We start from the raw sequence: 19,771 nt of genomic DNA on the forward strand, positions 1-19,771 counted from the left end.
GAAACGATTTGTATCCTAATTCTCCTGCCCGTCAACAACTCAATTTGACTCTCTTTGCCAGCCGAGATGGTGGATCACTGACCAAGAGCGCAAGGGGGATGGATCTGGTGAATGGATCAGGACCGGATCAAACGAGAGACGCAAGAACCATGTGGCCGAGACAACTCCGGCCCAAATGGCTACTGCAAAACCTCCTGCCTCCAGCTCTTTTGACATTCTTTGCGTGAGCTATGCAAGCAGTCAGGAGGTCCGTCGAATCTGACACATCTCAGGAGGACGTGGTATCTCTGTCTTACTGATATTGGACGTGAGATGAAGCCGATCAGGACCTTTTATTGAGATCGCTTAACGATCCACAGCCAAATACATTGGCGGAACGCTCGGGCGTCCGCATCTAGGCAGACTGTATTCCGCATTCGCGACTGTATCCATATCCACCATCACAGTGCTGTACTTGCGACTCTACTTTCTGCCTTCAAATCAATCGGTCCCGCCCAGAAAACCAACGGACCATATTCCGCATGTGAAGACGTACGAGTATCCGCTGGGGATCCCCAAGTCGATAGTGTTCCAAAATGATGTGCCCCTAACCCGGTGCGACAGACCGAGCTGTTCATCTCGCTGGAAACCTCCTAGGACGAGGCATTGTTCAGATTGTGGAACATGTCGCATGGGATTCGATCACCATTGTGCTTTTGTAAGCTAGTGACTGGCGTATTCACAAGTATACTTACGCGTTTGGTCAGTTTGCCAATTGCCTTACTGCACCCTATATCCCTATATTCCTCTTGACTTTGCTGTACACCCCACCGACGGTCATCATCTTACTCGTCCCCATCATCCGACCCCTCTGTGAGAGAGCAGCCGAGGCGTACAATTTATCAAGGTCAAGCCCGGAGATCATTTCCGGATGGTACCATTGGACAGGGTCCTGGTTCGTCGCTGGTGGTCCAATAGGACGCTACGTAGGCGGTGTGGTCCTCGGTTGGAAAGCGCTCGATAGAGTTGACGGTGAAGAAGCTTTGCGTATGGAGATAGGCGCTCTGGCCGCGGCTGGACTATTGTTGGCCATGATGACTGCTGTAAGCTGATCACGTCCTGCGGCCATCGACTCCAAGCTTACCTTCGTAGGGCTTGGCAGCATCTAGCATCGAGAGTATCCTTAGAGGCGATCTCACTGTCGACAGAGAGCGCGCGAAATCTTTCAGGCGGATCGAAGCCGAAGTGCATCGCTTGGCAAGGGCTGGCAAGCCCGTCCCTGATAAAATGCAAGAGAGCCTGAAAAAATTGACGGCTCAATCATTCTTCTGGGTCCCAGTGGAATTCGAAGACGGGATCGAGTTCTTCGCCCAACGGAATGGGCATAACGGCGACTCGCTTCGGCGCGGGGTCATTGTTCCCACTTTGCCCTGGGAGAAACCGTATGACCTTGGGCGCGCGCGGAACTGGAATCTTTACATGGGTCAAGGGTACGGCTGGACATTACCTTGGAACGCGTGGCATAGGATTTCTTACCTAAAGAACGTGATCCTTGACTGGCCCTTATCTCCGGAAGTAGAGCATAGATTACGGGATGAAGCGGAACGAATCATCAAGTCTTCAGTGCAGTCATAGATGCATGCAGGGTTACAGTTGTCAGTTGAAGAATGCAAGCGGGACCCGACCAAGGTCTCAAAGACTATCAAAGAATGATAAATCTGACGCGGCGAGATTTGGTCCGGGGGATAAAGTGGGTTTGAGCTTCGCTGGATTTGGTCCGCTCAAGCCGCCGCCGGACACTGTTGGACGGGATCCAGGCGGGGGTGGTAGTGACCCGGACGGACTGAGAACTACAGATGAGCCACCATCGTCCCCATCCAACAGATTTTGCATCCTACCATTACCTGAAGCAGGTCGAGGAGGAGGAGGAGGACTGAGAAATGGAAAGCCATCGGAAGTAGACCGATTGACTCCGTTTGAATTGGCTGGCGCACGTGGTGGTGGTTCAAGGTTCGGAGCGGCCGGTGAGGGAGGAGCTGGCCACCTCCGACCTTTTGAGGCACTGGCTTCAGATAAAAGGTTCATAGTTGAACTGTGATCCACGGAGGGAGTCTTGCCGTGCTTGGACTGGGACGTCAAGGAGAGATTGGAAGGATACTTCGTGTTCGATGCAGGAGTAGAGAGGGAGCCGAGACTGAAAGAGGAGGCAGCGGCATTTTCAAAAGCTGAAAAGTCGCCAAAATCGTCAAACGATGTCAAATTTGGCGGCTCTGCCTTGTGTGGACTGGCGAAGTCATCAAACGTCGTCGAGCTCGTTCCTGCGTGCAGAGGGCTAGCAAAATCGTCAAAGAGGCTGGTGGATGACGGGGCCGTAGTTTTCGGGATCGAGTTGAGGGTCGACGATGGAGTTCGTTGTATTGTTGGTGGCGAAGCTAGCATGCGGATATGTTTCGGTCCCCCACTCGTCGGTTCTGATGGCGTCGATGAATTGAGCAAATCCTCCCACATAGATGGGGCCGCCGTGGATGCTTGTGGGCCCGATGAAGAGGGGGCAGCGGTCGTCTCGCTCATGTCAAAGTCCAGATCACCCAGGAGATCCATATCGGTGGCCGGTGCCGCTTTCATCTTCGCGACGAACCGTCCACTGGGGACTGTTCCAGATGACGTGCGACTAAACGTCCGCTGGGGAGGTGGAGGCGCCAGCGGCGGAGGGATAGTACTGGGTCGTGACGCTAGCATTGACTCAAGACCTGCTATCTCCTCCGAGCGCCCAGGCTCTAAGGACAGTAAATCTCCGGCGCCGTATTTGGCAGAACCGCTCGACAGATTCGGAACTTCTTGTAAAAAGTCCAGGTCATCATTGGACAATTGAAGGTCTGTACCGTCCATATCGAGACTAGGATTCGACGGCTGTCTGCGCGACAATCGACCAAAGAACCTTGAGACTGCAGATGGACCGGCAGGCGTTTGCTGACCCAAAGACCCACTAGGTGCATTGTGTCCTACCGATTCGTGGCTGATACTCGGTGGTAAGGGTGCTTGAGTAGGTGTAGCAGCTTGAGCAAGGAGGGAGGGTGCGGGCGAAACGGGACGAGATGTGTTAATAGAGACTGAAACGGAAGGTGCCCGACTCGTAGAGCGGTTCATCTCAGCGGATCCAGAAGCTCTGGCAGTCTCGCCAGTAGGAGAGCCTTTGACCTCGAGAATGCTTCCCCCGGATGTGACGAGTGGTTTAGGAGCAGCTTTGCGTCCCCAGAATGACCATCTGCCTTTACTATCTTCGGCAACCATATTTGGCGCTTCAATGATCGGGGCATCGGGTTCGCCAAGTCGCGATCTGCTGAGCCAGGGTGATGATGTGGAGAGATTGTCAGTTCGTTTGGATCGACGAGCGACGAAGACGGTCAGGAGAGAGGTCGAAGGAACAGGGTTTGGTCGTGACAGGGCATACGTATGGCGTTCGTGAGTCGTAAGAGATGAGATGACGGGTGGATAAGTGGAAATATCGTTGGGAATGGCCGAAAGTGATCTCAGTGTTTCGCTACTGTGAGACAGGGAACATTAGTGGAGACCGTTCATTTGATTGGCACTCGAGGCTTACGTCTCCGCGAGCATCAAGGCGACGCCTTGCTCCAGTCTCGCTTCCTCTTCATTCGTGCGCTTCTCCAGCGTAGCCGGACCGATGACAGAGTTCGCGAGGTCTATCCATTCCGCTTTCAGTTTCTGGACCTTTTCGTCGGGCTGTGGAGGATTCAGTCAACAAACATAAGTTACTGCTTACTGCTCGCTCTGCTCGTAGCTTCATCATTCGCTGTGCTTCCTCCCAATCGTCCTGCTGAGTGGCAGCTGGAGCTGTCACGCGACCTGGGGATGCACCTCCCCAGTCAGAGTCCACATGGCCTCCTGCACCATCGTCAAATCTCGGCGACATTCCAGAATTAGATCCTCTACCCCAGGTGTCGTCTGAATCGCTCATGCCCATGCCGCCCATTCCTGTCGTTCCTCCCCCGGGCCCGCTTCCTCCACCCCATGGATCAGATCCATCACCATGTGATGCAAAGCCTCCAAATCCACCATCACTGAATGCTGGAGAGGCAGGTAAAGAGAATGTCGGCTTAGGACTTGCGATCTTCAAAGCTGAGATGAGATCTGCCTCAGGATCAAGATCATCAGGGATGGCATGGGCCAATTGTCTCGGAGGAGTAGAAGGACCAGGAGAGGAGAATGTTGGAGGGTCTGCTTCGAATCCAGTAGACCCAAAGCCGTCGGAAGGGAATGTTGGTGGAGATGAGAGTGCCGTATCCTGAGAAAGCCACTTCTGTCTCATCTCTGGACTATTCAAGACCAATGCGCTCGGTGTTGAGGGGCCAGCAAGCGGAGACTCAGGTAGAGGGGGCTGGGGAGGCGAAGATGAATCCACATTCTCGGGTAGGGCTTCAACAGTTCTGACTTGTGTAGAGGTCTCTTGTCCCCATGACGGCGTTTCCGGGAAGTCTGCAAAGCCGCTCGGAGCAGATCCAGAGGGTAAAGGCGCAGGCTCACGGGGAATGCCCGTTGGCGGTATATCTACGTTTGTCCCCCAAGGATCGGCATCAAGGGATTCCGCCGGCGGTGGTGTAGATTCTCTCTGTTTCTGGATATCATCTTCACCGGGTAGACGACCAGGAATGGACCACGATGAACCTGCTGCCCATGGATCTTCTTCCATCGCAGCAGCAGGTCGATGCGGTTGGAGGCAAAGTAGGTAGTCTTTCTTTAACAAAGGCGAGCGAGGGTCGATCACAACCTGTGATAGTCCCGTTAAGAAAGCGGAGATCCACATATCTCCGTGCTTTTTCTCCGAGCTGCTCGTCTTATCAGATTTGGCGGTTCTGAGGAGCATCCTTGGCAACAGAGACGACATTTCACCAGGACTGTCCAATTCCTCACCTCACATCCTCATTGCAAACAATTCTCAACCGACCCGTTGTCTCGAAGCTCGAATCTGTACGACATGTCTGAGAAAGTCAATAAACCATCCATCGTCTTCCCAGAACAACAACAACAACAACCGCAACAACACCTACCATCCTCCATGGCCAGCTCATCCCGCCGAGACAGAGCCTCTTCGCTCTCCATCGCCAGATCACCTTCCGTGCTCTCATCTTCTTTCGGGACCCCACCAGATCAGTATCAACCACATACTCCATCTTCCTTATCTCCAACACATCCTTCCGGAACATACGTTCAATCCTTATCTGTCGCTCCGGATTCTTACTCCAACTCTTTATCCTTAGGCATCAAGTCACTCGCGTTGAATCGGACACGAACACTGCCTCCTGCCAGTGGTGTGCCGACACTGGATGGAGTGGGTGGGAAATCCCTCACTAGGACCGCCACGGTCCCTACCACATTGAAAGAAGAGGATGAAGCGAGGGAGAGATACATGAGCGGATTCGCGAACGATTTCAACTCTTCTCAAGTTGATGACGAGGAAGAATACCTTTCAGATGAGGATGTACAGGGAGTCGGGGGGCTGATGGGAGGGAGAGACTATGGGGGATTTCAAAAACCAGATAAGAAGGAATTGGTCTGGATGTTGTCAAGTTTAGGAGGCGTGTTATTGATATCAGTCGCTGCTTGTCTGACCACAGTATACGACTGGGTATTCTGACAAGAAGACGATAACCAGAGCTCGGCGTGGATCTATGTATTCATATGTTGTATGGCGTAGCAATCGTATAAAGCTGTATGTATCGTATTGACTCGTTCGACTGGCGATGTGTGACCCACTTGGCGCTTCACTCCTTTCTTTCACAGAGAGCTCTGACCCTCATGCTCGACATTCAGATCTGCTCCCCGCTCTCGTCTGATGTCCTTCTTAGAATACGCTTTGGCTTGCAACTTGTCAATCACGTATTTGCCTGTACGAGCAATCTTGAGCTGGAAGATGCCCTTGTTCTGCGTATCGATTGAGCTCGGGTAGATATCCTCTTGTTGTCGTCAACTCACGCGTTTATGCAGTGCTCGAGAATGCGCTCTAGCTTCTGCGAAGAACCCAGTATCATCTTCCCCTTCGTCCCCGGAATCGTCCTTTTTGTCCCTTCGAAGGTTGTCTGGAGTCTCATGCTCGTCCTCATCCTCGTCGTCCAGATCGTCACCTCCTGACCAACTGCCCTCGTCTTGAGAGACCCGAGTCCGTCCTTCACTGCCCCCATCTGACGAATCCATCGGTCGATCCATCTCGGCTCTTGCATCCTCCTTTTTCAACCTCTGTCGGTCTTTAAATGTCACTCTATCCCAACCCACTTCTCTTTCCTTTGCGATCTCCCAGACTTCATAAACCTTTTTGAACCTCAGATCTTTCCTGCAGAGCTTGCGGTGTGCCTTGCTGACTCCGGGATGAATCTTGATATGAAGATTAGCGAAGCCTAAGATCTGAGACACAGGCAGACCAGGTGTGTCCGGTACAGATGTCGTTGAAGAATCGTCCGGCTGATCCCGTGCGAATTCGTGCGAAGCTTTGACGGCCAACCTCAGATCATCGGTCTCGAAGATAGGTGCAATCTTCTCATGATTCACTCCTTCCGGTACATCGTCGAGACGAATACAAGCGATTCCATGCGTTTTACGCTTACGTCGAACTCCGCTCTTAGAGAAGAACCGCAACACAACGTGGCAGGAGTGTCGATATTGAACGGCAAGTCGAACAGGTTTGTTGATCTCCCACTCCACGTCTACAGCTGAAGAAAAGTCAAATGACGCTTTGGTACCGGGAAGTGATCGAATGGATGCAGTCTGCTCCAACTTTGACGGCGTAACACCAGGTGACTCGACAGCTTCAGCGTCTTCCTCAACTTCTTCGGGGTCGCAGAACTCATAAGAGTCAGTCTCTGTCTCAACCACGACCGACATGGAGGAAGGAGCTCCCTTGAACTGTGTGGCGGTCAGACCCTTGATGGCCAGAGTTGCGACCTCGTAGCCGGAGACCATGGAAGGAAGTGTCATTTCGATTGGCTTGAACAGCAAGGATAGGCGTATTCTTCCCCATCCGAGACCTCCAATGAGTGGGAACCATCTGACCGTGAGCCTGGGACGTACCTATACGACTCACCTGGTGATTTGACTACGCTCGGCGAAGACGTCACCTAGCCTCAGACTGACGATGCCAAGGATCGCATCTGCTCTCATCAATCAAAGTACGACTCTTAGTGATCTCACCATGTTCAAGATTCCGTTCGTCTCGACATACAAAGACCACTTTGGCAAGCCGCCAGTCCCTGATGAACCGCTCACTGACTGCGTTAAAATAAGGTGAGGGCGTCACTTGTTTCGTCCTGGTCCTGAATACCAGACTATCGTTCAGGTACACCTCGCAGTACGCGGAAGGCGGCTCAGTGTTCTCTGCTGGCGTCTTGTCGATCACATCAGCCAGGGCAGGTCTTCCGCCGGCAGCTGACAGCTCATGACTCTTCCGAGGGGATGAGAATGTCCCTTGCACAGTTTCCACCTCCAAGTCATCACATTGATGGATGTGAAACTGGAAGACTCCACTTCGCATGTCGTCCGGAGGTCGCATCGCAGCTTCCATCTCTTCTCGCTCCTTCTCGCCCGTGAACCATGCAACAGTCTCATGTCGCCGTGCCGCCCGATCATCCTCCCAATCTTGGCCGAGTTTGAGCTTGTTGACGAGGTCCATCAACCACCCGCTGCTTCCGGAATTTGGGCCAGGCTCGCCTTTCCGTGATGCCTTCATCTTCTCCAGCCTCTGTTGCAGCTCTTCTTGGGGAATCTGCCAAATGGGGCAAAACCTCACTGACCAATCGATGCTGCCAGACGCTTTCATACCAGGATGATCTGCAACTAGCTGGCTGTTCAGGCGTTCGGGCAGCGAATTGGCGTCTTTGGCAGTATAACGATCGATAATGTCCGCCAGATCCGTCTCGACTTGACCGAGACTGTCATCAGAGGAGAACCTGTCGGCATCTGAGACACGTAGTCGGAGTTTCTCGCCGGATTGAACTGCATCGCCGGTGACGAGCACTCGATATCAGAGGTGCCGAGCCAGGGCTTGACTCACGATATGCAGTTTCCTCCCACGAGGGGGTTCTGGTCGCCACGATGGTCCGGGTACTAAATAGTGGCTTGTTGAACTTATTCCAAGAAGCCACAACATAAGGATCACATGATCCCATAGTGTCCGTTCGTCGAAGCCCTTCAGCGCTGTGAATGACGATCTGCAGAACGCCTATAGCCGAAGTTCGGAGTGCCGATTCGCGACCCATCAGCAGCCTCTCCACATCTAGGGAGTATGTATTGGGGCGTATGAACGCGCCAACAACCTCGGCTATTGATGCTTGTACTGTAGATCGTCAATATACCTAAGGCGCAGCTCATGCTCACCATACGACTTCATGCCCGGTAGACCCATCGCGTCAAAACCATATTTCCTCAACGGGGCGGCGGAAAGGTCTACTGTCGGCTGATGGGGGAAGGAGATGATAGCTGTGCGGACGAACGGCGGTGTAGCAGACAGTAATAATCTGACGTTGACAGTTCCTCGGATGGACAAGACATCGATGTAAACCGGAATCTCCGACTTGCCGACACCTTTCAGCCCCCACCCAATGTAAGCCAAAACGTGTAATCCCCAGCCTTTACGACCCAGATTTTCGGGTCGATCGTATTTGAATTGTACTTGATAGTTGACATATCTCTCCGCATCGATGTCCTCTTCGTTTGGCAGATCGTTTTGACCTTCGGCATCAGCTGGTCGAAGTGCATCCTTTCGCTCCTCTGCTCGTCCTGCGGAGGACGGGTCCCCGGTGTATATAGTATGGCCAGTACCCTCTCTCCGCCGTCTTCGAGAAAGGTGCCGTAGTACACGATCTCGTTTACGTCGACGTTCACCTTCGAGCTGAGCTTCTGGATTCCCGAGCGTGTGGGTGCTGGAACTGCTGGTTGATCGTCTGCGACCACCGGCCGCAGCGGTATTTAGACCTGTCGGGCTGCTCCTCCCTCCACCCCCGGGAGGTGCAATCGCCTGGAACCATTCCTTATCTGAAAGGGCCTTCAAAGAGGTCAGAAGGACGGGCTGTGCTCCAAGCGAGGCTGATGTCAGGCGTACAGAAGTGACGATGGCGGGGCATTGGCCGATCAGGGCGTCTTCCAGCAGATCAATGAATGGTGCGAGGACGTCTGTTGAGATGAGTGGGAAGAGTGCATACAGGGTGTGGTTGAGCCAATCCATCGATGACGGCGGTTTAAGGTGAGTAGGCGATGAATCGGACTCGGCGTCGGGTTTCACAGCTTTGGCTTTCATACGAATGCCATGGTGCCATCGTAGGAGGCTATACGCGATAGCGAGGACGAGGACCCAACTCTTAGCGAGTCTTGTGCCCCATAGGTCTAGCAAGAGCATGCAGACCACAAATAGGTCCGGATACGGAAGCTTCTCGTGGAGCTCCTTTAAGAAGCTCTGGAAGACCCCGTCGAAAGGGCTCTTCTTGTCATTCGAGGCGTGGGTTTTGCTTGCGGCAGCATGGGCTTCAGAGCTGCAGGTCGGAGGTTTTGATTCATCTGGGGATGCCGGAGTAATGGTCAGAGCTGGTGTGTCCAATCTACTTGATTGAGCCGGTGTGGTGGAAGTTCGATCATCGCTTGGCACACTGATGGGAAGTGGAGGAGGTTTTCGTGCGGGAAGGGGTGGGGGTGGAGCTCGAGGTGAAGCATCACTAGCGTTATCGATATCGTTTGAGATGCTCGAGGTGACACTACTGACAGGTCCAAGAGTCGGCAGGCCAGACACTTTCCTGGGCGGTAAAGGTGGAGGCTGTGAGTTCGCAGCGGCCATCCTTGATAGGCGATACCTGATAGCTACAGGGAGGTTTGGATCTGCTCTGACGAGTGAATTCTACTGATCGCCTGATCTTCAGCCTATCTCTTCATCCTGTAACAAGTCGATTGTGCATCCGGCGCGAACCCAAAAAGATCATGCAAGAGGAATGATTCTTAGACCCGAGACGAAAAAACAGAATGATACCAAGAGAATGAAATAATATAGTCCGCGTATCTTTTTTGAATGTTACGTCATTACAGAATGCCATTCAATTAGCATGTCCGAGCTGCGGAGATAATCTTGACTAACGTGTGGTTGTCTTGCTACACAGATTTCATTGAAGTGTACTGTGTTGACAATGGTCGTCCACTGAACTGGCTGTCACAAATATACACACGGCTCACCACGGTGAAAAATCACCATGACTGCCGTGTAGGAAGGGACCATTGAGTCCACTGACAGTCCGATACTGCATCACGAGCGCCACATTCAAAACCGCCACAACGGCTAGACACTTTGACGCCTGGACCAAAGAGAGAGAATTGACTGGCTCGCTCAATGGTTGCTCACTTCATTTACAGGTATGTTCATATGACCATATGGCTCCCGTTATCAAGAGACCCCATCTATGCTGGACACTGGTCATTCTTCCTGAAGCCATTAGACTCATATTTCCCCTTTCGTTGCCACGCCATGCCGTCCCTTTAGGATTCATGTTCAAACCAACCCCCCCTCCCTTTGTTCTCAACGCGCTGCTGAAATCCATGACACAATGAATGTGTTGTGTCGATGACAAGATGCGGGGTCTGAATGACTGTTCTCACTGACACAAGAGTTGAATCACACTGCATCACACTCGATCACAAGATTCGATACATTGACGCGTGATCTTACTTCAAGGTACACCCACCCATTCACTCCATCGTCACTCGCACGAGCCTCCCTCGCGCCCGTTCCCTCTTCAGTACCTGACAGATAGACATCGTCATCACTGCTTTGCTCCATCATTCCCCGCTTCCTCATTCTCATCCCAGAACAATGTCGAATCAACCTCATCCACAGCAGCTCCCTTCCAACCCATCGACCTCTGACCCTCCTGCCAAAGCTAGAGAACAGCACGGCGTCGGCGGTGTCAGATCCTGGTTCAGGTTCTCTGCTCACCGTCCCAAATCCAAGTCAGCCGACACTCAACCAACGACGTCACCTCTTGGCAATACCAATTCAATCCCAGAACAAGACCCATATCGACCTCTTCAGTTTGGTCCGCCTCGGATCGCTTCACTCTACGTATCACCGAGTGAAAGAAATCTCTACCTCGCAGCCATGGCTCAGCTTGAACGTGCTCCACCCAATCTCCCTCTTTGGTCTGATCCAACCCCTTCAATCCCTCCGCTGGCTCCACAACCACCCTTTCAGGCTCAACTTCCGAACCACGATGGGAGACCATTGTCTACCGCGAATGGTCACAGTAAAAGTGACTCTCAATCCCTCGCTAACAGATCCATGTCGCCTAAACTCGTCACGTCCCCTGGTGTTCAATCGCTAGCAGCGGGATTGAGCGTCCGTGACGAGTTCAGACTCAATCGAGTCCCACCTCGATCTACTCGACACGCTCTTCTATCCCTCGTCCCTCCTGCAACGTTACGATTTACGGGTTTCCCCGCTACCGCTGTGATCGCCGCCGATGAAGCGCTGAGCGAGGCTTGGCATCAAGGTGTCACGAATCGCAGCGAAAGTCGATATGACCTTCAGCGGCGCGGAGAGGCTCAAGATGGGGCTTTGTGGAAAGTAGAGCTCGAGGGTAGAGCGTGGAAGCGAAAGGGCAGGCAAGAGCTGGAGTAAGTCTGATAGGCGTTTCTTCATGACACGCGTTGATGAGCGTCACAGCTCGATTCGACTGATATTGGCTGTCCTGACAGCACTCGGTGTGCACGGATGGACAGTCGAGGACTCAATCCAAGCGGGTACAAGCAAGGTGAGCCGATATAGGTGTGCGAACATTGAGTCTTTACAGAAAGGGTGTCACAACCTCTTGTTCTCTAATTCACCTGACATCTTTGCGACTCCTCCCGCATTCTTCGCCCTATCTTTCCCTCGTGAGCTTGCGATTCTTTTCAGTCCTCATCGAAGCTCACGGCCACAGTTCCCGATCGAATCTCCATCATCTCGGCGCCCTCCAAAAATACGCCCGCGATCGTCTCTGCCGTCAGAAATGCCATCACTACGAGTTCTGCCATGCATTCGCGCCAAGGCACAGGAGCATCTACCATGTCTGCCAACGCATCGTCTGCTGGGTCCATCAAGGCCGTTTCGTGGAAAGGTCAACGAGGTGTCAAGCTCGAAGGGTGGGTCCATCCTGGTGTCTACCGATTCTGGGTTGGCGGAATGAGGCGATGGGTCGTTGGTGGAGTGAGAAAAAAGGTTATTGACAAGTGAGTCAAGGATACAAGGTAGTCTTGCTGAGCCCCGCAGCCTGCATCCCACACTGATTCTCGGGCTCATAAACAATATATCGGCACTTCACATGAATCTCGTCTCGTCTATCCCGTTGCTGCCAATCAGCAAAGGCCGAGACATCCTCATTTTTTCCACACTGCCCTCGTCGGGATTATCTTACAGAGACGGGTGGAAGCCGGATGTGTCGAATCATACCTCGCGATCATCCTCGCTCGTCCTGGTCTCGCCTGCGGCCTCGCGACCCGTCACGTTCGATGAGCCAACAGCCAGACGTCATGCTGTCCACATGGAAACGAATGATGTACCACCCCCTCGAGACGGTAAAGGTCGAGACGCTGTCGAGGTAGATAGCTCGGGACGAAGAATCTTGCCATGGACCTCAGTTGCAGAGGCCCATCCGACTCCGAACGAGTCTAGCTCACATGCTAGACACGCCTCTGGCTCGGTCGTGAATCCTTCACCTCAGCTGGTCTCCAACACGCCACAACGTGACCCTTCTGTCGATTCAGATCGTCCACTCATGTCGGGATCAGCCAAGTCTTCGCCTAAACCACGAAATCTCCTTCTCAAGAAGAACTCTACCCGCCGGAAGGCGAGCAAGCGATCAAGTAGCCAGTCACTTCAATCCGTCAGGGGCCAACAAACACACCTGCCATCAGCTTGGCAGCCTATCTCTCAGCCCGGACGAGCGGGTCAAGAAACGCCCAGCGCTCAAGGTGGAGGTGGCGCTTCCACTCCTGAAGCCGACCGATGGTCTCTCATCGACATTCCTGCGAAGGTTGGGACCATTGGCATGAGTCTGCATGAACAACGACAGTCTGCGGATGAGACGCAAGGATCCGAAAGCTCGATTTATACCGATGCACACGCACAACCAGCTACTGTCCGTCCTGAGCCTGGGTCTGGGCTTGATTCAGCTCCAGTGACACAAAAGAACGCTACAGATGCGATGCCCGAGCGTAGTGGTCTCGGTCTGCCCGCTTCCGCTAGCGTTCCACTCGCTCCGCCACAAGATCAAATGCATCAACTGGGTCGACCCATGCAGCCAATTTCAGCCGATATGACTCACACCGACCTCACTACGCCTGAGGGATACGGAGGACTCGCGCTCCGGGACAACGCTCCCGCGAATAGGGCTCAAGTTGTCCAGAACCCCACGGCACTAGCTAGCATGCACGGCTCCATGGGATATGCCGGTCAATCCGTGTTGTCATTCGCATCGGATCGAAAGCGACAGCCTAGCGGAACTGGAGCTGGGCAGGGACCCGTGAGCGGATCTGGACATTCGAGAGGACCCTCGAGGTCAAGGTTGAGTAGCGGTAGAACCGTTGGCCAAGATACAGACCATTTGGCTATCCCTGAGACACGACCAGAGCTCCCGACTGATCGAGGTCCTGGCGGGCTCGGCAGTCTGCTACGGCAAGCATCTCCGAAACGACAGCCTTTGAGCCTCTCAGAAGATCCCGCGCCGGCAGCCAATACACAGGAGGTGAACTCGGTGACTTCGCCTCATGTCATACCTGCCGCTCAGTCTACCTTGGCCCCGCCAGCGCAGGCCACACCTACCGTTTTGACACCAGAGGCGACGGCTCCTAAGCCAAAAGGCATCAGCAAATACTTCCGCAAATCTCCTGCGCCTCCTGCGCCGCATGTACAACCTTCCCGCTCCATTCTCTTGGCACAATCAGCTCGCAGCTTGGATGCTGATTTGCCCTCTCCAGCCAAAGACAGCGATGTTGCTGTCTCGGAATTTGGGAAATCAACATCGGAATATGAGACAGCGCCGAGTCAAGCCGGTAGCAGTATTGGAGGTCGGGGACCTGGCGCCGTCGGCAGTTCCAGGACAAAGATTAGCCTGGGGAAGAAATCATAGAGGCGGGTTGCGATGCAGCAAGATGAATGTCGAAAGTGGACCATGTGGGACAGTAAGTTAGGAGATAATAGCACGATGTAATAAGGATCTTTCCGCTTGCGTACCCTTGCCTGCGTTCTGGAGTGAGAAGGATACGATGATAATAATGATATGCATTTCCTGTCGACCTCTGCACCGAGCTTTATCGAGCCTCGCCTTGATGTCGTCGTTCGGCCCCCCGCCGCGACCGAGGCAAGAACGTGCTTAGTGCCCGTTTCCAATCTCCCACCATACGCGTATCCTCCCTGCCTCTACCAAATTCCTCTCTTCTCTCTCTGCCTAGAGTGGACTTTTGCCGGGACAAAAGCGCAGGTGGTCGACCGCCTGGAGTGGCTTCTCTGGTCCTAGCACCAAAGAATCCCCGATCTCCTCTCATCCTACGAGGCCCATCCTCAACCCTAGCTTTTCGCCTCTTTTCCCTAGCTTCGCGTCTCTCTCGCTTCTTCTCCCTGCGCCGTTGCTTGACCCGCAGTCTTTGATCCCGGTTATAATCTTCACCACTAGACGTAGTCTGGTTCAGCTGATTCTGCGGACGACCAATGTTTCCATTCCATCTGCCAGAAAACCTCTGCGCCATCCCTAGCCGGCGTCCTTGTTGAGAACCATTAGGAGCTAGGCATGGTCCCTCTCTACCGTCAGTGTTGTCGTGCGAAACTCCACCCCGTCGCGAAGCAGTATGATGTCTTCCTGAGTCTCTTTCAAGATAATTACGGTCGATACTCCCGCTGAAGAGGCCCCAGATGCCCCTATTGTCTCCTCGCTTCATCTTGTTTTGAAGTTTCCCTTCGCGATCGCGATCCTGGGCGTACTCACGGTCGACCTGATTGGGCCGTTCACTTGTCCAAGCCGTCTTTGAAGGTCGATTCCACCAAGCAGGTCGAGAAACAGGTTGACGATAGCCCAGCTGGTGCGGGTAAACCCGCACAGAAACCGGATCTCTACCGCCAAAAGTTGTCGAAGCTGCGGGAGGAGGTGAATGCAATGGAACCCCCTTCCTCCATCGATTGATCGTGCTCGTATCTTGATCTCGCCTCTGGTCGCGCCGAAACAACTTTCCGAACATTGACGACCTGGTCCTGCCGGACAAACTTGCCAAGAGATTGTTATTCTGATGAGTCGGCGACGGCAGTGGAGGAGGAGGATACCACGCTCGGTCGGGCGACAAGGTAGTCTGGCCTGTGACACCATAGCTGAGCGGGAGCTCAGCATTATGAGCTACAGGCGAGCCGCGACTGGAAGGTGGATCAATGCTTGGCGGTCGAGGAGGCGACGGTGCTCTCGGATGTGGGTGAGATGGGATGTGGCCAGTTGATAGCCAATGTGGATATAATCGGCCAGGCTGTGGATAAGTCATAGGCATTTGGACGGGATTCCAAGGAAACGTTTGCGGCAATCTAGAGGGGGGATAGTGTGCTATTCGACCGTCGTTCCAGTATGGATATCCGTGGTTCTGACCTAGTGGAATGGGTGACCCAGGCGCTGATGTCGGGTATCCCGTGGCAAAATCAGGACCAGGCGAAAAGACAGGCACCGGTGTACTGGGTGATCTCGGCGCCTCCCGTTTGGCCGTTCCAGCAGCATGGGCCGATGCCTTGGGCGGCAGAGATGGTGGTGTCAAGGATTCTGTATCATTGTCGGTGGCGATCTCTCGCTGACCATCGCGATCTCTGAGCCAAGCGACCGAAACACGAAGTCGACCATTCGTGCGCGATGGGACCTCGAAATGCACTTCCTCTGCATCGTTTCGGTGTGCGGTCCTTGCTGGAGAGGAGAACTGAACGTGTTGGACATCTTGACGGTGTTCTAGAGGGGTTGGACTGGATCCTCTCGACGTCGGAGAACGTGGACTAGTCACGCTGAGCAGTCTGGAGTCTAGGGTACTCTGCGGTTGCAGGTGCATCAGGCCAGGAGTGACTGTGACCGGAGCGGTAGTCTGGGTTTGACGAGCTGCAGATTCAGATATAAATGGCCTCGTTGATTCAAGTCGAGCTTCTTCGTCGGATGGCTTATCTTGACGTCGTCTGTCCGGCACTGTTGCACGATCAAGGCGCTGTCTGAGAGTCTGAGCCAGTGTCAGTAGTGTGTGATCAAACATCGACTTAGACGTACAGATTTGACCGGCGAGAGCGCTCTCTCGTCTCCTGTTGGCGCACTGTCAGGGAGAGGATACATATTGGGCTCGAACCTCGCGGTGAGATTCGTCAAGGATGGGTCGCGGAACCGTCGTCCAAGAGTCTTCGTCAGTCCATCAGTGGATGAAAAGGATCGAGATAGGGCCGGAGCAGGTAGGGGAGGAGGCAATCGCTCGGGTCGGAGTCTGTTGGCTTGCGATGCTGGGTCATCCGCATGCAACGCGTGTAGCTGGTCTCGATTCAGCCGCGAACTTGAGCGAGTCGATTGACCGGACTTTGCGCTGCCCAGCGCTCGCACAGATGTGGTAACGCCCGGAACGGCCAGGTGTCGCTGAGTGGGATCTCTCGGTAGTTTGGGATGCTCCTCAAGCTGTCCATGGTCAGGTATGCCCTCATTCATTCTTCCAGCGTTGCCTGGAGTACGATCTGGATTTTGAGAGGTAGGTGATTCCCCAATTCTGACCTCTGGGAACAATGCCGGCACAGCCTTCCGGGGTGAGTCTCGCGACATCAGTGATGACTTGTTCCGAGCTGGTAGAGATGTCGATGATTGCTTCGCCTCGTCGATATTCGGTTTGTCCCGGGCAAGGGTAGCAGGAATGGTCTGACTGCGGCCCAGAGCCTTACTGGATGCAATTTCTGCGCGCCGAGATAACTCTCGCGCTGCACTCTTCCCATTGTTCCGATCTATCGGTCGGAAGGCTTCAGGACCAGAGAGAATTCGCTTTGGTCGGTTCGTTGTTTGCCCTTCATTCCGCAGTGAGGTCTTCCGAATCAGACTCGTCCATCGCTTGACGGTTTCCTTGGGACCCTTCCAGGAATGAGCCCCTGGCTGGGTCTCAGAGAGCATCTCAATCGGAAGATGAAGGGCAGAGGAGATATATGCTTCTCGCTCGCGATAGGCTGAACGGGACGAATGTCCTGACGAGCGATGGTCACCAGGCGATGCTGAAGGGATTCTAAGATGGGTGTGAGTTTCTCCAGGCTGATAAGCGTTCAAAACATCAGGGACCTGGTCTCTTCGGGGAGGTGACGGGGCCTTAGCGAGGTATGGAGTTGGAAGATGCTGTCTCATCGTTGCTCGGGAGGGCTGGCGCGGGGCTGAGTGGTGATTCTCCGTCGGTCGAGAATCGGGCTCGGCGCTGAGTCCTGCTTGGTGCACCTTGGGCTTTCGCATTGGTTGGTGGCCTCCTAATCCTGGAGAGCCTACACCAATATCATCTACTAGCGATCGATCATGTCCGTGCGGATTCCTCAATGCCTCATTTGCCCTGTTACGCTGGTGCACAATGGTGGAAGGTTCTGTACCATCCCGGCTAAGCGCTTTGACTGTAGGCAAGCTCGACCAGCTTGCACTGCCTACGCCTGCGAAACGTCCGTATGAGCTTTCGCTTGGTCGAAGACCACCTTGGCGAGTGACATCCGTTGTCCAATCCTCATACCGTCGGACTTTGCGTTCAAAGACTGATCGATCAGAGGGCGAGATGGACTCGTAGGATACTCCTGATGGCGATTGCGCGGCGGGTCGTGGATTCGGAGAAGATGATGAGGGAAGAGGGACAGGCGTGGGGGAGGGTGCGGCGGGAAAAGCCGATCGTGACATGTGAGATGGGAGCTGTGCGGCAGCTCAGTGCAAGGGCGATGAATGTCTGGTCGATCAAAGGTGTATCTCCGACAAGTTGAGGTAAAACGAGTCTGTCCGCCGTAGGACTCTGCCTGCAGGCTATCGAATGGCGATGAACGGCGTGTGACAGGGTGCCATCGAGGAAGATATTCGGGTGAGACCCTGTCCGATCTGTGTGCGTGTGTATAGGGTACCCATTTAGCGAAGGCCTGGTCAACCCATGTGAAGCGAGTTACATCGTACACAATAAGGCATGGTATCTGCAGCGGATGATCAATACCAACCCTTTGGTGATACACTTACAATAGAATAGGCAATCGTCTGCCGATGGTATATGGCCAGGAGGGTTATTTTGACGCGACGGTCACCCCATGCAGATCCAACTGGCAGCGCATCCAGCCCACATCCCTGTGATCTTGCCTGTCTCCAGCGGGACCTTCACAAGACGATTTCTGTCCTCTAGATCTCCAAGTCCCAGATTTCCATGTTCGTTCCAACCTCCTGTCCATAGCTCATTTTCATCCACGTTGCCTGGGCACAATACGAGCAGATGCTCGGAACCACAGACAAAAGTGTCCACCTCCTTTGGAAACGGTATCAATTGAGAATCAGCTTCGGTAGGCCGCAGTAGTTGCCCATGATTGTTGGACCCTTGAGAATGAATTCCTGAAGGGGAGAGAGTATAGCTGCCATTCCAAGTCACTCCGATCCGTCTGACACTACCAAGATCATCAAGATGGGTGATCTGTCCCTTGGTATCCGCTCCCCAAGACATCAACGAGCCATTTGAGAGGAGTACGACGGCATGCGAGGTGCCGACAGCAATGTCAAGAATAGGATTAGTTAAAGATAGGTTGCAATCGAGTACAGTCGGAGGGATACTTTTGGGCAAGGCCTGACCTTTGCCTTTACTTGATCCAAATTTCAACCGTCGTGAAGGGTCCAACTCTCCCTTTCGAGCTGCACCCCATCCTACGACTCGCTGCCCTCCATCTGAGCTTCTGATGACTGCTATCACATGTCTCTGTCCTCCGCAAATCATCTCCAGTTCCTCTCCCGGCTCGAGACCTAGATTCATCGCACTAGGGGCTACCGATGCCTGACCCTCCAAGATGGTTTCATGACCGAGTTCACCGAAATCATTCGATCCGCAACCGAGGACCATCTGTGTCTGCTCCACCGGCGAAAGCACCGTATCGCCCCTCGTGATCTTTCGGTAAGCTACGAAGCTCGTCGTCCATGTACATGCGATTTTCACCGGTGTCCACTCGTCCGTGCTGAATCCAGCCGGTCCAAGTAGGTCCACAGATTTGAATTTTGTCTCTGGAGACACATCGGCCCACAAAGCGCATCGGGGACCAAGTTGACCCAGGGTGTTAGTGCCAGCTCCCAAGAGGACATTGCCGACTTCGGTTGAGAGGAGCAGGAGGGAGTGAGAGGAGGATGACACCAAATCTAGGATGCTCGCTTTCTTCAGGAGATGCTCAATAGACGGGTGGAAATGACACGGCGAGTATTGATGCACGTCATCGGAGTGACCCAAAGAGAGCTGTCCCGACGGATTGGATCCGCACGAGAGCAGTCTGAGAGGCATGCTAGCCTGCTAGATGCAAGCAGTCTTGACTGAGTCCTCCAATAAAACAACATTGAACTCGACTATATCTGATCTATACATCGCGGTTACAGGCGGTAAACGTACGTGGCGATCTGATTTCTGATCCTCTGCTGCTTGGAACACCTCGACCTATGCCTAAACGTTTACGTCCATGCGATAGAGACGTGGAAAGGCTCAGATGCAAGATTCATTGTTGCTGACCTCGGTTCAATATGTTCTCAAAGTGTTCGGAACC

General features: G+C 53.6%; 7 protein-coding genes across 7 annotated transcripts; 3 read left to right on the top strand and 4 right to left on the bottom strand.

The window, feature by feature from the left end:
- Positions 1 to 23: 23 nt before the first annotated feature.
- BD324DRAFT_611821 (DHHC palmitoyltransferase-domain-containing protein) lies at positions 24 to 1,633 on the top strand. The gene is made up of 5 exons (XM_022014313.1): positions 24 to 223; positions 273 to 307; positions 360 to 697; positions 747 to 1,082; positions 1,132 to 1,633. Exons 1-5 carry the CDS (start codon positions 99 to 101, stop codon positions 1,612 to 1,614), a joined length of 1,317 nt encoding a protein of 438 aa, XP_021874381.1. The 5' UTR covers positions 24 to 98; the 3' UTR covers positions 1,615 to 1,633.
- BD324DRAFT_611823 (hypothetical protein) lies at positions 1,634 to 4,730 on the bottom strand. The gene is made up of 3 exons (XM_022014314.1): positions 3,761 to 4,730; positions 3,581 to 3,720; positions 1,634 to 3,523 (listed from the first exon to the last, which is right to left on the bottom strand). The coding sequence occupies exons 1-3, from the start codon at positions 4,685 to 4,687 to the stop codon at positions 1,672 to 1,674; spliced, it is 2,919 nt and encodes a 972-aa protein (XP_021874382.1). The 5' UTR covers positions 4,688 to 4,730; the 3' UTR covers positions 1,634 to 1,671.
- A 141-nt stretch (positions 4,731 to 4,871) lies between these two features.
- BD324DRAFT_611824 (hypothetical protein) lies at positions 4,872 to 5,700 on the top strand. The gene has a single exon (XM_022014315.1). The coding sequence runs from the start codon at positions 4,973 to 4,975 to the stop codon at positions 5,630 to 5,632; it is 660 nt and encodes a 219-aa protein (XP_021874383.1). The 5' UTR covers positions 4,872 to 4,972; the 3' UTR covers positions 5,633 to 5,700.
- A 72-nt stretch (positions 5,701 to 5,772) lies between these two features.
- On the bottom strand, positions 5,773 to 9,811 carry BD324DRAFT_647623 (hypothetical protein; the record flags this gene model as incomplete). The annotated part of the gene is made up of 6 exons (XM_022017688.1): positions 5,773 to 5,919; positions 5,971 to 7,036; positions 7,073 to 7,139; positions 7,180 to 7,980; positions 8,039 to 8,320; positions 8,362 to 9,811. 6 exons carry the CDS (start codon positions 9,809 to 9,811, stop codon positions 5,773 to 5,775), a joined length of 3,813 nt encoding a protein of 1,270 aa, XP_021874384.1.
- A 552-nt stretch (positions 9,812 to 10,363) lies between these two features.
- On the top strand, positions 10,364 to 14,293 carry BD324DRAFT_678147 (hypothetical protein). The gene is made up of 5 exons (XM_022018977.1): positions 10,364 to 11,634; positions 11,684 to 11,771; positions 11,811 to 11,892; positions 11,940 to 12,228; positions 12,269 to 14,293. Exons 1-5 carry the CDS (start codon positions 10,835 to 10,837, stop codon positions 14,124 to 14,126), a joined length of 3,117 nt encoding a protein of 1,038 aa, XP_021874385.1. The 5' UTR covers positions 10,364 to 10,834; the 3' UTR covers positions 14,127 to 14,293.
- Positions 14,272 to 18,071, bottom strand: BD324DRAFT_16702 (hypothetical protein). Its single transcript, XM_022012073.1, has 2 exons — positions 16,275 to 18,071; positions 14,272 to 16,227 (listed from the first exon to the last, which is right to left on the bottom strand). Exons 1-2 carry the CDS (start codon positions 17,898 to 17,900, stop codon positions 14,308 to 14,310), a joined length of 3,546 nt encoding a protein of 1,181 aa, XP_021874386.1. The 5' UTR covers positions 17,901 to 18,071; the 3' UTR covers positions 14,272 to 14,307.
- BD324DRAFT_16701 (regulator of chromosome condensation 1/beta-lactamase-inhibitor protein II) lies at positions 18,072 to 19,579 on the bottom strand. Its single transcript, XM_022012072.1, has 2 exons — positions 18,225 to 19,579; positions 18,072 to 18,181 (listed from the first exon to the last, which is right to left on the bottom strand). Exon 1 carries the CDS (start codon positions 19,513 to 19,515, stop codon positions 18,286 to 18,288), a length of 1,230 nt encoding a protein of 409 aa, XP_021874387.1. The 5' UTR covers positions 19,516 to 19,579; the 3' UTR covers positions 18,072 to 18,181; positions 18,225 to 18,285.
- Positions 19,580 to 19,771: the final 192 nt, after the last annotated feature.

Source organism: Kockovaella imperatae (genome assembly GCF_002102565.1).
Source record: "Kockovaella imperatae strain NRRL Y-17943 chromosome Unknown BD324scaffold_1, whole genome shotgun sequence".
Lineage (NCBI taxonomy): Eukaryota > Fungi > Basidiomycota > Tremellomycetes > Tremellales > Cuniculitremaceae > Kockovaella > Kockovaella imperatae.

Bases quoted from the DNA above. Each gene is read 5' to 3' on its own strand.
- BD324DRAFT_611823 (XM_022014314.1), bottom strand. From the start codon at position 4,687: ATGGAAGAAGATCCATGGGCAGCAGGTTCATCGTGGTCCATTCCTGGT. The intron at 3,721-3,760 runs GTAAGCAGTAAC...AATCCTCCACAG, and splicing joins AGCTACGAGCAGAGCGAGCA to CCCGACGAAAAGGTCCAGAA. The intron at 3,524-3,580 runs GTAAGCCTCGAG...CCTGTCTCACAG, and splicing joins GCCTTGATGCTCGCGGAGAC to TAGCGAAACACTGAGATCAC.
- BD324DRAFT_611821 (XM_022014313.1), top strand. From the start codon at position 99: ATGGATCTGGTGAATGGATCAGGACCGGATCAAACGAGAGACGCAAGA. The intron at 308-359 runs GTGAGATGAAGC...AACGATCCACAG, and splicing joins CTGTCTTACTGATATTGGAC to CCAAATACATTGGCGGAACG. The intron at 1,083-1,131 runs GTAAGCTGATCA...TTACCTTCGTAG, and splicing joins TGTTGGCCATGATGACTGCT to GGCTTGGCAGCATCTAGCAT.
- BD324DRAFT_678147 (XM_022018977.1), top strand. From the start codon at position 10,835: ATGTCGAATCAACCTCATCCACAGCAGCTCCCTTCCAACCCATCGACC. The intron at 11,635-11,683 runs GTAAGTCTGATA...TGAGCGTCACAG, and splicing joins AAGGGCAGGCAAGAGCTGGA to CTCGATTCGACTGATATTGG. The intron at 11,772-11,810 runs GTGAGCCGATAT...GAGTCTTTACAG, and splicing joins TCCAAGCGGGTACAAGCAAG to AAAGGGTGTCACAACCTCTT.
- BD324DRAFT_16701 (XM_022012072.1), bottom strand. From the start codon at position 19,515: ATGCCTCTCAGACTGCTCTCGTGCGGATCCAATCCGTCGGGACAGCTC.
- BD324DRAFT_16702 (XM_022012073.1), bottom strand. From the start codon at position 17,900: ATGTCACGATCGGCTTTTCCCGCCGCACCCTCCCCCACGCCTGTCCCT. The intron at 16,228-16,274 runs GTACGTCTAAGT...ACACTGGCTCAG, and splicing joins CGCTCTCGCCGGTCAAATCT to ACTCTCAGACAGCGCCTTGA.
- BD324DRAFT_611824 (XM_022014315.1), top strand. From the start codon at position 4,973: ATGTCTGAGAAAGTCAATAAACCATCCATCGTCTTCCCAGAACAACAA.